This window comes from Amphibalanus amphitrite, unplaced genomic scaffold (genome assembly GCF_019059575.1).
Source record: "Amphibalanus amphitrite isolate SeventyFive unplaced genomic scaffold, NRLGWU_Aamphi_draft 001682F_arrow, whole genome shotgun sequence".
NCBI classification, from domain to species: Eukaryota; Metazoa; Arthropoda; class Thecostraca; order Balanomorpha; family Balanidae; genus Amphibalanus; species Amphibalanus amphitrite.
In genome coordinates, this window is record NW_024883175.1 from 24,158 (window position 1) to 39,703 (window position 15,546).

A 15,546-nucleotide genomic window follows, 5' to 3' on the forward strand; every position below is an offset into this window, starting at 1 on the left:
TCATTATCTTCCCCTCCTCTGCACAGCGGCATCTCTGCGCCCCACACACTGCGTCCTCACTCCACGGCCGGCCGCCGCCAACTGACCCACTCGCCGGGCGCCGCGACCTGACCCGTGTCGCTGCCGCGGCCTGCGCAATAGAGTCGGGGCTGGAATCCGGGGGTTCGGCCGGCCGGCCGCCTCTGGAGCGGGGGACTTTTTTAGTAGACCTACTGTACACCAATATAAATGGCACCATCGTGTTCCTGAGCTCAAACTGCATCCGATAGACATGTTTTTTGTTGAAAAATTTCAACTTTGAAATTTGACCTTTTTTGACCTGAAAGTGACCTGACCTAAGCTAAATTCGACTCAAAATGACCTCGAATGACACAGACGACATCAAATTCGAAATCTATGGCCTAAATGGACCATAAAACATGTGTCACGTGACCGACGCATAATATAATATTTTCGTGACCTGTGATGACCTGACCCTGACCTGAAAATCAAGGTACAAGTTTGGTACCCTCAAGGTATCTAGAGTATCTGTTCACGAGTGTGGAAACCAAAAATGAGCCTGATCTGACTTGTAAGACGGCGGCCAGAGCCCAAAATGTGAACAAGCCAAAGTGCTAATAATTTTTACTTTGACCTGACCTGTGACGTCATCGGTGACCTCGAGGTCAATGAAATTAGGTTTCGCTCGACAGTTTTTCCGGGGCTATCAGACGCCGTTTGAATTTTGACGATCGGCCCAGTAGTTTCGGAGTTAGGAGGGGGGCTATGAATAGCCCCCCCCCCCCCCCCAGTAGGGCGTGTTATACACAGACCCCAGTGGGGCGCGGGTTAAAAATACCTGCTATATGAATTTGGCTTTACTCGTCAGAATAGAATACTCTATTTTTTCCATATTCAAAAAATATATCACCTATATACCATGTAACTCATCCAGGTAAAATGGGCGCTTTCCGCGTCGTTGGTGTACCCGTTGTTCTATATACCCTGATTCGACGTGTCCCTGATGAGAGAATGAGACCTCTGTACACTGGGCCACCAGTGATTATAAAACTGTCCGCTGGCCAACGTTGGGAGATGGGGAAAGTCAGTGGTCATTGGGCCACTGGTATACCACATCCAATTCCGGTCCAGTTCAGTGCGCTACTGTGATTTACAGTAGTTACTGTGATTTGAGTCAGCGTTAGCATCAAATAGGTCCACACTGTTACGTTTGTCCCTTTGGTGCACTGAGTTGGCCTGCGTCACATTTTGATAATTTCGATATCATGCACTACAAGGAATTACGACGTGGATAACATTGCAATTGACTTCTGTTATGAACTGGTATCTCAGTAATCAGGGTATCGTGTAATCTGGACATTGAGTACAGCACCGTGGGGCCTGGCGTGAACAAAGACTGCGTGTCGGAATCATAGTGCTGTAGCAGCCTCTTCCTAGGGTATTATACATTTATAAGTCGTTTATAGCGGAGACGTTCAATTACGATGCCTATAGCTATATTATCATCGTTTTCAGCAAGCACCTGCGTCCTGCATGCAATGACGTTGCCTTGTGCTTGAGGAGAGTCCTTATAATTTGCATGCAACTTCTCAATACAATATTTCAGAGCGCATATACGATTTAGGTCAAATTATACCAGTGTTGCTATGCAACAGATTGCATGGCTATAGGTGGGCATAAATTAACGGGCATTGGAAAGGCTTAGGTATGACATTGACGTGTTTTCAATTGCAGCCTTCAGAAATGTCTCCTCTGTGACAGACCGCTGCGCCACACAGGGAAAAGCAATTAGCCGCGTCGGATACGTCTCACGCAGCGTCTGATGGCCGTGGTGTCTGACCCTCGCCCGGGGACCCAATAATCAGCTGTCCGGTCGACCTTATGACCTCCTGTCATTGGAGCGGCGCACTATATTGACGGGGCCGGTTATATCGGGGATCTACGCTGGAGACATTTTAATTAGCAGTCCATGATGCGAAGTTTTAGTGATCAGTATTCTTGCTCAATTGAAATTGAAACACCTGCACAAAATTTGGAACATTTTTAATGTCTTCCTTCATTCCTTGCACACATAGCTACCTGTTTTATGGCACGCAAATTCATTTTACTCGTGTTTCCATGAGAGAATACTACTGGTTTCAGAAATTCAGATCAACTTTGGTCACATCACCGCGTCGTTTTCGAGAGTCGAAACGTGACGACTGTAACTTCGAACCAGCGACTATTAACCTTTGGCGGCGGCTATCACCCATTTTCCACACACGCGGTGACCTTGAACTCGTGTCAGTCTCGTGTTCGGGCCAAATCACAGTCGCAGTTCACAGACATAAAGGCAATGAGGTGTTCAGTGCTAACTCGACCAGCCACTGCGTGTCTAAGGAACGCTGAAGTCTAATGGTGCAATGAACCTTTGCATGCAAACGATGAGTTCGTACCTATTTCAGTTTGGGTATTCACTATCAAAAGAATGTGTATCTGCAAGCGGCAGACATTTTTTACCTCAAGAGCGTGCGATGACGCCGCCAGACTTCTGACCTTGGCTGACTGACCGAGCGGGGCATGTATCGACCTGCTGTAATTGTTTTCATGACCTTGACTGTCTGGGTCTCACGTTTTGTGTTGGCGTGGGACCGTCACTGCAGGTCTACTCATGGGACACTCATAGAGTGGCTAAGAGCTTCGACCCCTGTGCAGCAATAGAGGCATGCAGCTTTGATAAATGTCACCAGGGAGACTTGCGGTGCAAAGAGTCATGCCATTGGCACGTTAGATCGCCACACGACTGTATAACGCCGCATAACTTCACAAATTGGTAATGTGATTCACTAAATTCTTTATCAGCGAAATCAAATGACACAAAACACGATGCTGTAACTCAGACATTCATGGAAGTTCCTAGAAAAGATGATGGTGTTGAGACTTCAGAGATGACGTTAAGATAGTGAAATATAAAAAAATGACATACCTGATACCGTATGTTGACCTGGAACGACTAGAGGGAGTACCTAACGTATGATTCAAGCATGTCTTTCCTTCATTCCTTCCTTTGTGCTATCAGTATCACTCAGGCATTCCTTAATTAGTATACTGCCTACCTATACGTGGTCTATAAGGCATTGAACTTGCCATTCTTGCCTCTCCGGCATGATATATAAAAACGCATTGCATCGGCCCCTGCATATTTATCCATTGAACTATGACTATCTTTGACTCTACATACGTCGAAATCAAGTGCATAATACTTAGCCTGTTGTTAAATCCACCCTTCTTGTGCCCGAAAGCTGCAGCGTTCATCCGTCCCCATGGTTTGTCTGTCGGCAGAGTATGGAGAGCTCACCTTGCTAAGTGTCATGTAAATGTAATTCCAATTGTTTACCCGTCCCCATGGTTCATGATGACAGTGTGTAGAGAGCTGGAGATCCTGGACGTTACGAGGGGGTATCGGAAAGTTATGATCATCACCTAGAAGATGTAGACCGATCTTGATGATTTTTGGTTGGTATTATATTTGGCTCTTAAGAACAATGCTACCGCAAAGAGAATCCTGAGAAGTGGTTTTATCTAATGTAGGAGAGACTTAGAAGCAAAAAAGATGAGTATTGGGCCCATTGAGGACCGAACCGTCATCCAACTAATGGATTTGAAACGGTATCACACTGAGAAAATACATCAAGAACGTAAAATCAGTTTATGGCGAGGAAAGCCCATCTCATGCACTTACCGAAACCGAAGAAATAATTTTCAACTTGGTTGCATGGCCCTTGCAGGGGAGTCAAGAAGTGAGTGGCTACCAGTGACTGACAAGGTGGTGACTGTGAAGGAAGTGGAGGACCTCATCCTTACAGATCGTCGTGTGACCTTTCAGATGATTTTGCAACAGAAAGGTCTCAATGCTGGCAGTGCCTGAAAATATTATCAGCGAATAACTACAGACGATAAAGGAGTCAGCCCGCTTAGAAGTTCGTGTGCCTACTTTGTTCAAGAGAAAAATGCGTCTTGGCCCTTCGAAATCAAAACTAGGCCTTTTTTAGGAAATTGAAGACATCTTCGATAATTTGATGACTTGTGACGAATGCTGGGTCTATGTGCATGATCCAGAGACAAAAAGATGATCAAGAAATTTAAGCACAGCACATCTGTCCTTCTTAAAAGGCGAAGATGCAGAAGCCGATATGGAAGGTCAATGCTATCAGTGTTTTGGATCTGGCGTAGGATAGTCATTACCGACTGTCTTGATGATGGTCGGATAATGATAAGCAAGCAGCACTGCACACTTTTGAAGAAGTTGCGAGATGGCCTCAAGCAGAATCGCCGCAAAAAAAGCCAAAGAAAGATGTTTTATCCGCACCGACAGCGCTCCCGCCCATTCGTCCTGAGCTGCGATTGAAGAAAGAACATGATGTGGACATTAAATCCTACCGCATCTAAGAAATTCACCTGACCGGGTATTAACTGACTCTTGATTGTTACGGGAGATGAAGAATCCACAGTATGGCCGGTGATTTAAGGACAGAAATGACGTCATTGATGAGGTGGAGCAGTGATTTACGGGACAGTGCGAAGGTCCTACAATGACCGCCTGAGGCAGCTCAAGACGCGATGCAATAAGTTTTCGATCGTGTGTGGTGACTTGTAAAGGAGTAATGAACATCATGTAAAAAAATCAAATTTCTATCACATCTCATTCGTGGTGATGATCAGAACTTTTCGATACCCCCTCGTATTGTTCACCCGTCCACGTTTTGTCTGTCTGCAGTGTGTAGAGAGCTGGAGATCCTGGAAGTTATTGTTCGCCCGTCCCCATGGTTCATGTTGACAGTGTGCGGAGAGCTGGAGATCCTGGACGTTATTGTTCACCCGTCCACATGTTTTGTCTGTCTGCAGTGTGTAGAGAGCTGGAGATCCTGGAAGTTATTGTTCACCCGTCCACATGTTTTGTCTGTCTGCAGTGTGTATAGCTGGAGATCCTGGAGGTTATTGTTCGCCCATCCCCATGGTTCATGTTGACAGTGTGCGGAGAGCTGGAGATCCTGGACGTTCTGCTGGAGGCAGGGGCCAACCCGTCAACCCCAGACATCCACGGAGCCTACCCGGTCCACTACGCAGCACAGATGTGTGGACCCAACTCCGGTAAAATATAGCTGTGTAATGCATAACATTTTTGTATAGGCTGAATGGTGCATAAACTGGTACTAAATCACTGATGTAATTTATTCATGAAAAAATGTCATGAGGAGTAGGAGGACCAGAGCATTGTCATGCGCGACTTCATGCTAGGAGAATCATATTACTTTTGCATACCCGTCATTTAATTCTGGTGAACCAGCCATGTTTGCTAATGCGATTAGAGTGTTAATGCCAGCGTGCTGGGTATAAATACAGCTATGAGAGCAAAGGTACTCTTCAGATTTGCATGCAAACAAACCATCACTGGATAGCATAATTCAAATGGCACTTGTCACGAGTAGCCAAATAACAGTTCGTGAACATCACAAAGACATTAATTCTGTATGTATTCAACCCTTTATTGTGATGCTAACGACGAGTGGTCTTGCAGTTTGCACGGCTACGGCACAACAGGCTTCCGCCGACGTCTACTGGGATGGTAGACTGTGCCGCAGCGCTCAAATGTAATGCGGCACAGCATCATTCAGTATCCTCATTACACACAGCATGCGCGGCGAAGACAGGATGGAGAGGCCGTCGGCCTATTTCATGCCTTTTGCTTGACAAACTACTGAGCTGAATCTACCAATGCGTCAATATGTTCTTTTTGTGTGTGTTTCCCCCTAAGTTCAACTGAACTCCTATTCTCCCTATAACAACCGTTTCCCGTGACCTCTGCTCTGGACAGAGATGGCCACGGACGTGCGCGTGGGACTGGCGGCGCTAAAGAAACTGGTGGACGCTGGAGTGGACGTTACGGTCACAGATCAGGATGGACGACAGCCACTGCTCTGGGCGGCGTCCGCAGGTCAGTGGGCGGGCTCGGAATAGTGCTGAATGGTAGAATGACTTTTACATTTGAATTTAGTGATGATGGAAGAAAAGGGGACGAATAAGCATTTTCACTTGGAGGGTTTTGACAGTCGTGGCGAGACAACATGGTTGATGAGACAGTTGAGGACAGCTTCGCTGCTATGGGAGAGCTTTGCAGAATTCGAATAGCTCAGTTAGTTTAGTAGAATGACTTGCAGAATGCGGGATAGCGAAATAGCTAGAGTTGCTGTAATTATTTAGTAAAACCATTTTATCCGGAGCTACAATTCCATCACCCTTACCAAACTCCATCCTGACATGCAGCCCGATTGCTTCTTTCTGCAGAAACGCGTCCGTCCAAGACGTACTGCGCCTCGGGCAGCGCCGATGCTCTGGTCACACTGGTCAACAGCGGCGCCAGCGTGTCGGCAGGGGACAAGGATGGACTCACTGGTGAGAAAGGGCGGGTTTAACGGTGAGAAAGGACGGGGCTGCTGTTCAGAAAGAATGGGGTTGCCGGTAATACAGGACGACCTCACCGGTTAGAGACGACGAAGCTCCGGCTAGAAGGACGGGTTCAATGGTGAAAAAGGACGGGGTTCACAGTGAGAAAGCAAGGAATTACTAGAAAAAAGGGACGGGATAATCTGTAAGAAAAGACAGAGGGCGAAGTGCAGAAGAACAACCCGCAGTTTTTGTTTTCGTTAAACCTGCCAAGTGCTACATAATTATGACCCGAGTGACTGCCTTTGGCTCTGACCGCTCTGACACAGTTGACCTCTGTCCTCTCTCCTGACCCGTCCTGACCTGCCTTGACCTCGCTCTATTGACAGCGCTGCACTGCGCGGCCAGCCGCGGTCACACCGACTGCATCGACACGCTGATCTCGCTGTGCGGCGCCGACGTAGACGTCATCGACGGTAACGGCTGCACGCCGCTCTTCTACGCCGTCACTCTGGGCCACGCCGACTGCACCGAGCTGCTGCTCAAGAGCGGCGCCGAGCCCAACCGGCAGGACCGCAAGGGGCGCACGTGAGTGACAGAGGGGGAGCGGGGCAGAGCCCAACCGGCAGGACCGCAAGGGGCGCACGTGAGTGACAGAGGGGCTGGAGAGAACACATCTGAGGACTGATCAGTGATCAATGGTCATTTGGTAAGGGCTGAGACAGACACATGGGCATAGAAATCGAACGTCGGTTTCAGTACGGATCTCACTAAAGTTATGCTTATAAATACGCGCGCGTCACATTCTGAATAAATAAGGAATTGCATAGTCCAAGTGGTTTGTATAACAACCGTGACCATTATCCCCTCACGCTGTGCAGACCGGCGCACTGCGGGGCCGCCAAGGGTCAGATTGAGACGGTGAAGCTGCTGGGTCGTCACCGGGCCAACCTGTGGATCCGAAATGTGAAGGGCGACCAGCCACTGCATGAGGCAGTCCAGTCGGGCAGGAAGGAACTCGTCAGGTAAGGAGAATGAGGAACACTTGGAGCTTACTGAAGATATGTAAATTGTTCGGAAGAAACGTATGCCAAGTTCTTAGTTTAGATAAACGGTTTCAACTGTAAAATCAAGTTTGGATAAACGCGGTATAACCGTAAAAAGTCAGCATTCCTTTTTAGTGACTGACGTCCACCGTTTGCCGCAGGTGGCTGTTACAGCAGCGCCCGGAAGCGGTAAACCAGCCGAATAACGACGGCAGATGTCCCCTGCACACAGCCGCCATTACAAACAATATCGAAATGTGCAAGGTGAGAGCGTAATCGGTACTACACACAAGTTCTTCTCTTCGAAATTAATGCTTGGAAATGGAAGGTGAGCAGGTCAATCGTGTTATAAGCTGATTCTGCCATAACAGTTGTGTATACTGCACTGGGGTGTCGTCGGTTCCAACATCAAAGTCAGTCCTCGGACGTCAACAGCCCGTCGTTTCCTCTTCACAGGTTCTGATGGACCTTCACGCGCACGTCAACCCCATCATGCGCTCCAGCAAGGGCCAGCTGATGACGCCGCTGGACTCGGCTCTGTACCGGGGTAACCAGAGCTGCGCCAAGTACCTGCAGCTACACGGAGGTGCGCCGGCCAGCACGCTGACAGACCAGAGCTCGCTCGTCAAGGCGCTGCAACAGTGAGTGACGGACGAGGGGAGGGACGAGCAAAGGAATATAGAGAAGAGTGACGCATCGGCACGGGTGCGCGGAAACGAAACGGAGTGAAACGATTGTGTCTATTTTTTCGATTTTCCTCACCATTTTACACCGAAAGTGAAAAACAATCACCATAAAAATAAATGCAATAGAATGCTTGGCAATCGTTTGATGATGGTGATCATCGCAACAATGCAATACACCAAATGCTTGCATTTACAATTACATGCACGCATTTTATGCAAGTATTGTAGACGTATATACCAAGTAAATATCACTCGCTGTCTAACCGAATCCTCCTAACCACCAAACTAGCTAGCTAACTTACTAACTAACTAACCGTCTCTGCCCTCCAAGCAGCGGCGCCCTGCCGGAGGGGCAGACGGGTCGGGCGTTCGTGGTCACCCCGGACACCTACCTGCACCTCTCCGGAGACGAGTCTGTGTCCGTTCCGGGCACCCAGAGACGCTCCGAGATCACCACCGCCGCCAGCTCGCCGCTACCGGCGCCCGTCGGAGTCATACCGCCGTCCCCCGGTGACGTCACACGCGCCGCCAGTGACGTCACCGAGGGCGGGATGCAGACCGACCGTCGCAGCACGGAACACATGGGCGTGCAGGTCGGTGGATGAAGAACGGTGCGATTTAGCCCATTGAGCCTGACGGCTACGCGCCCTAAGCGATTTAACCCTCGCATGTGTGCGGCGTTTGCCAGCTTCTAATGTGTAGGGGGGGGGGGTCGGTTGGACCCCCTCTCCCTTGCCGTTTGGCCCCTGATCGAGCTAGAGCTTCGCGGAAAAAACGAGCGTGTTGCCCGTGACGAGAGGAAGCCGATGATACCCACTTTTAAGGTCCTAGGTCATTGGTCGACCTTCCAGGTCAGGTCAATAACCCAAAGTCGGAAAAATCGGGACCTGTTAGAAAGTCGTAAAGTGTGGCTGCTAAGGGGGTTTTCAGGGTGCTGATCACGAATATCGTGTTAGTTTTGATCACAGATGATGTCTTGAAGCATTCAGACCAGGTCGGGTCAGGTCAGGTCAGGTCAACCAGTAGGCGTCGTGACGGGTATTCGTAGTACGTGTCAACCGCCTCTGACAGCTTCGTAACATGTTACGAAGGCACCAAAACTACTTCGTAAATGTTCAAATGGTTGCTAAATTCGAATTCAGCTCCAAAAACTAGCCTAGAAACATGTACAGCTCGAAAAAGTTAACCGAGGTCACCCGAGGTCACCAAAGGTCAATGACCTGACCTGACCTTCAGGTGACCTTGACACCCACCCTAATGCATGGAAGCAACAGCAAATCACATGTTTGAACGTTTGAAACCACGAAAAGCTTGCAAACGCGCGGCTAATGCGAGCCGACATACGCAGAATCGCGATTCCGGCCAAACATGGTCTCGGAAAAGAGGTCACAGGTCAAAGGTCATTTGGGTCAGGGTCATGAAAGTTTCAGGGTAGGTGTAAAATTGATCAATGTGAGAGTACTGAAAGTTTCGTCGCGATCGGCCGCTTTTTACGCGAGTTATTCGCGAAAAACCATGGGGGGGTCCATCCGACCCCCCTACACATGCGAGGGTTAACCCATGTTGATATCCGGAAGATCACTTACAGACAACTTATAGGCACTTCAGTTCCTCATTCTAATGCTGAAATCGATTTTCTGACGTATCGTTTTTAGCTTGCATTTAGGTATATCATTTTGCTCTAAATCTCAACGATCCCAACTGGACCAGCCGCCCCACCGACCGTTCCATCCGTTTGTGTATCGGTTCCGGCCGCGTGCGTTGAATCGCAGCTGGGGCGGCGTCCTGTCAGACTGTCCGCCATCACGCGACAGCTCCAAATGCAGCCAGAGGCCGATCACTCACTCACCAAATAATCGATCAAACAGTCGAATGGAGCGACGGTCTCCGCTGAAACCGCGCCGTAATTGACATCCCGTCGGACATTTGGCGATCGTTGATCGTTTGGTGAGGCTCGATTCGCTGTTTGTCCGTACAACTCTAGTACAACTCTCGTATAACTCCCGAAAGTGTGTACCTCTCTCATAAGTGTGTGACTTTACCGGATCGCAGAACATTCGCCGGTAGATCAGTGGCATCTCTGACTCTCACCCCTTTCACACACAGGTGGAGATGACCGATCGCCTCGATATTCCCGACTCCAGCTCCAAGGGACGTCGACATGAGCCCAAGTCCAGGCATCGGCAGCGGCATCACCACGAGACCGAGGAGGTGCATATTCGACAGTTCCGGGACCCCAGCGACCCTCCGACCGACAGCAGCGCGCGACGGCGTCATCCGGGCACCCTGAAAATTCGAGAGGAGAGTGAAGATGACGTGCAAAACGTGGAAGTAGTGAGGCGGAGGTTGAGGAGGGAGCACAATACGCGGTATGTTGATGAGAGGTACGAAACGGAAGACGAGGAGCGTGATGATCAGTCCAGAAGAGGACGGAGTGAAAAGTCGCCAGAGAGGAGCAGAGAAAGAAGCAGGGAGAGAGGAGAGAGAAGTAGAGATAGAAGCCGTGATAGAAGTAGGGAGCGGAGTAGGGACAGGAGTGATGGAAGGAGCACGGAGAGGAGCAGAGAGCGGAGTAGAGAGAGGAGCAGGGAGCGGAGCAGAGACCACAGGAAGCGGAGGGGCAGGGACAGAAGCGGTGATCGCGCTCGGGACTGGAGTCGTGACCGACAGCGGGACGGCAGGGGCGACCGGCGGAGACGGTACAGCAGCGAGGGCGAGTACAGCAGCGACGGCGGCCGGCGACACCGGCGACACCTGAGCAGCGACAGTGCCGCCTGGGCAGCCAGCCACGGCCGCAGCCGGCGGCGGCACGGCGAGCACAGCTACGACCGCCACTGGCGTCGGCGCCGGGACGACGGCGACGGCTGGGAGTGGCGCACCGATCGCCGGCGGCGGCGGCGGCACCGCTCTAGCGACCCGTCCGACGACGGCTCGTGGCGCGGCAGCGTGGCCTCCGAGCGGCCGTCGGCGCTGCGGCACAGCCGCGCAGAGGAGCGCTGGTGGTCGGAGGCGGGCGGCCGGCGCCACCACTGGCGCCGCGGCCGCCGCCCGCTGCGCCGCAGGCCCCGCTCAGAGTCCTACGACTCCTCAGACGACCCGGACGAGCGGACCGTGTGGCGGAGCCGCGGCGAGACGCGCGGCCGACTGGTGTCCGGACCGGAGGACGAGCTCGAGGGGGTCAGGTCCCGGCGCCGGGTGGTCGAGGAGGGTGTCAGCGGCCGCCTCAGCCCCACTGAGGAGAGACTGGTGCGGATGAAGGCTGGGGCCGTGGTGCACGCGGCCGGCGCTGCCGCAGACGGCGAGGAGGGTTCCCTTCGCATGGACTCGGGGATCGCCAGTGAGGAGTTTGTCGTGAGGCTTCGAGCGGAGGAGGAGGCAGCCTCGGTGTCAGACGTGCCGCCGCGGAGAGCAGACAGTAGCGGAGAGACCAACGTCAAAGGAGCGGTGATTACCACCACAGCTGAGGTGCATCGCACTGAGAGTTACGACACAAACGGAGGTGATGAAGTGGCAAAAGATGGTAGTAACAGTAAGACCAAAAGTCAGTTACAAAACGGCGTGAATAGTGGCATGCGTTCTGGTGAACTTGTGGACAGTCCCGACGGAGAATCTCAAGAAGAGGATCAAAATGAAAGTCTGGAACATGCTGGAGATGGCGACGAAGCACAGTCTACAAAAGCGAAATCATCTCCACGGAAAAAGGCAAAAGATACCAATGCAGCAGAAATAACATCCTCCAAAAGACGTAAAAAGAAACAGGCTGAAGATCCAACACAAGCAGAAAATCCACCTACCAACTCTGAATCAAGTCGAAACCCTGCAGATCACGAGCCCTCTGACCAGCATCTAAATGGGGACATCAACGAAGGGACTGAAGACAGGCATAATGCAAAAGGTTCTCTCTCTAAAAACAAAGTAGCTTCAGCCAATGGACATCGGTCCGAGCAAAGGAAAAAGCAAAGCTCCAAAGAATCCACAACAACAAAGAGTGTATCAGGTGCCGCAGATAAAGGTAAAGATCGGCATACAGGCAAATCAAGAAAATCGCAAGAAGAATCTGACAAGTTACCATCGTCTAAGTCCCTAAGCAAATCATCTTCAAAAGAGTCGAAAGGGAAACCTTCAACCTCACCTCGCAAGACGGACTCTCTCGACTCATACGGACAACATAAATCTATAGATCACCACAAGGCAGAATCCTTCGATTCCAACGCCGAACAAAGCTCCCAAGACCCACCTTCTAAACAAGATTCTCTTGATTCCACCAATCAGCGTCTGAACAATGGAAATGCCACCGAAGCTGAGTCATCACCCTCTGTTGGTCGTCGTCATCGCCATAACCCCTCCGAAAACGCCACAGAGCAGAACTCAAACACAAGCCAAGATGCTGACCAGAACGGTGACCATGGAGGTGAGCCTAACGGCGATATAAACAGCGAGTCCTCTTCAGGGAGTGACCCGGGCTCGACCCACGCGGGTCGCTCGGGTCACCGCTCTCGCCTGCCGGTTCCCATAGGCCCCTCCCAGACTGTGAGGAGGACCGGCCGCGGGCGACGGAAACCCCCCGATCAGGAGCGGTTCGCGCAGGCCGGCAAAGTCGGCACGCTGGAGAGGGACCTGACCCAGCTGGGGCGGCCGCAGCAGGACAGGACCGGGTCAGAGGTGCTCCCCTGGCCCGGACGCGCCACCGGCAACCCGCTCAGGTCAGTCGAGAGCGTCAGCGTCACTCTTGGTAACAGGAATAATTTCGTACAGGGATAAGTTCGGTCGGAATATTTTTTTACGCTGTGTCTCTTATCGAAAGTGTCCACCCCCAGTCATGACATAATTGGCTATAGTAAGCTGTTCAGCAAAGCTCCTTTATTGAACATACAAGCTCAGCACTCGTATAAGTTCACTCACTCGCGCAACGTCCGCTGCTCACATCGCAGATTCTTGTAATTTTATAAATGCATTATAAGCATACAGTACCAACTCATTGATAGATAACATGAGGATCAATATGTGTCTTCCCACCGTAGGTTCCAGGCGGAAAAGCGCATTTTCCAGGACCTGCTGGAGCTGAAGCGGGTGCAGATGCGGGCAGTCAGGACCAATGAGGAGGCGTTCGTGAGGCGGCTGTCGGACAACTTCAACCTGGGGGTGATCCGACTGGGGCTGGCGCGGTACACGGGGCCGCTCACCTACCGCGACTACGAACAGTACCTGAACGGTGGGTAAACCCCTCATCAATTGAGAGCCGAGATGATGGGAGAAATCCAAAACCAGTAACATCATAATTAATCATCAGTAAGCCAGCCAGACATCATGGCATCATGCGCTTGCTTTCCTTTCTGTTGGTTGAGCAAGCGCTGAGCCTGAGCGCTGAGCAGTGAGCACTGAGCACCTCTTTTGAGGCATTTTCGCATGTGAAGCACTGCGGGACAGTATAACCAGTCAGGCGTTAAATACTAGCGCCATCTATGAACGATTAGAAGAACGCACGACCGCCTGCACGCGCCAGTACGGTGCTTCACGTGCCGATTTGATATCAATGATGCAGTGAATGCTGGGAGTTGGCAAAAGAATACCCTCGTTACTTTCGGTATTATTCGCGTCGGAAAGACTCAACCATGTAGGTATTTACATACTATTCGGTACTCATAACAGTAAGCATGGGGCCAGTGCGGTGTCAGTCACCGGCGCGCACCCAGCTGCCGCGGATCGAGTCAGCCGCCTCCCACCCCTCGGCCGGGCACACCGCGGGTCAGGTGGGCCCTCTGCGTCTCGAGTCCTATTGTTTTTTTTTTTTTTTTGTCAGCGTCTTGGGACCTGGAAGCTATTGCTGTTATAATAGTTCCCTTTGATCAAGTAATTGCGACCACTGGCAACTATCCCTTCCCCGGATGACCTTTGATCCCGTATGACCTCACCCCACAGACCAGGTGCGTCGCCTCCAGTCGCCCTCCCGCCCCTCCCGTCGTCTGCGACGCGCCGATGACCTGGCGCGCATACAGCGCAGTCAGCGCCACCACGGCTCGACGGGCACCGACGCGCTCAACTGTCATCAGAGCACGTATCGGTGCCACCACGCGGCTCACGCCTACACGGGCGTCCCGTGCGCTGCCTACAGTGAGTACCACGGCGCGGCGGAGGGGGCGCGGTCGGCGCGCGGCCTGCCCTATATACCCTGCGGGAAATGTCACCATAATAGGGAGTCAGGTGCGGGGAGTGTGCTGTAAGTGCAGTATAGGCTGTGAAACTGATGCATGGTGGCATGACCAGACAAGTGAGTCGGTATATAAATAAATACGCGATGCAATATATTACGGGTACATAAAACAGATGACTGTCGCTGAAGCGTTTCTCATAGTAGCAGCACATTTGTTATGAGGAGCGGCAGTTACGATGTTTTAGTTCTAAATGTTTTAGTGTGCGTCCTTACGGACGGTGTGGTGTTGATGTTTTCGTTTATAAGCATGCACGTAACATAAGACGCGGCCTTGATGTCCGTATTTATCGAGGTAGCAGTGGTGTAAGGTAGCAGTATATCATCCCCCAGGGTGCCCTGCCCGCCCCGCCAGTCTCCTGATCCCATGTCCCCGCTCTGCGTCACAGTCAACAAGCCCGGCCAGTCGGGCCCGCAGAAGTCACCGGGGCGCACCCAGCTGCCGCGGATCGAGTCAGCCGCCTCCCGACCCTCGGCCGGGCACACCGCGGGTCCGGTGGGGCCGCTGCGTCTCGAGCTGAACGGCGGCGCCCAGCGGCACACCGTCGAGCTGCCGACGGCGCCCCTCGACGGCAAACGACGCTACCAGGTGTCGTTCAGCGTCCGGCCCGCCGGTACCGACGGGGGAGGTCAGGGAGGGAGGGACAGGCGTCACAGCGTGGACGGACAGACCCGGCCGGCCAGTCCCCCAGCGAACGGCGGTGACGGCGGGCCCCACCACACCCACGCGCTCTCCTTGTGAGAGGCTGGGCGGGGACCGGGCCCGACAGAGGGGGTTTGTGTATTTTGAGCAGGAGGACTATGGTGATTTGAACTGTGAGATTTATGAAGGCTATTCGGCATGGGCAATGTAGCGTGCTTACCGGATGACCATACGAGTCCGTCCAATGTTAAGAATGTGTCGACCAAAGGCTTCTATAAGCAGCCCGTATTTTTGTGTTAGCAAATTGTTGATTGGAGATTTGATTGGGGAGCTTAGCGATGTTGTAAGATATGCTATCCAAGTCATAAGCTCCGGGGAGCCCAGATGACGCGTGTCAAGAGTAAACATGTTTATCAGTGTGTTTCATTGAAAATAAAACCGTCCAACGCTGCCTTCTTTCCTTTGCTCGATCGAACCAAGGCGTGACAGCTAAACACTTGAGGGCACCAAAACACATATTCGGTGTCTTTTACATGTGGC

General features: G+C 51.7%; 1 protein-coding gene across 1 annotated transcript; it reads left to right on the forward strand.

Moving 5' to 3' along the window:
• The first annotated feature begins 5,000 nt into the window (after positions 1–5,000).
• On the forward strand, positions 5,001–15,105 carry LOC122374613. The gene is made up of 14 exons (XM_043353450.1): positions 5,001–5,130; positions 5,855–5,974; positions 6,325–6,432; positions 6,813–7,011; positions 7,305–7,448; positions 7,631–7,733; positions 7,926–8,110; positions 8,490–8,748; positions 10,262–10,489; positions 10,826–11,157; positions 11,218–12,858; positions 13,177–13,367; positions 14,075–14,356; positions 14,753–15,105. The coding sequence occupies exons 1-14, from the start codon at positions 5,001–5,003 to the stop codon at positions 15,103–15,105; spliced, it is 4,275 nt and encodes a 1,424-aa protein (XP_043209385.1).
• The last annotated feature ends 441 nt before the right edge of the window (positions 15,106–15,546 follow it).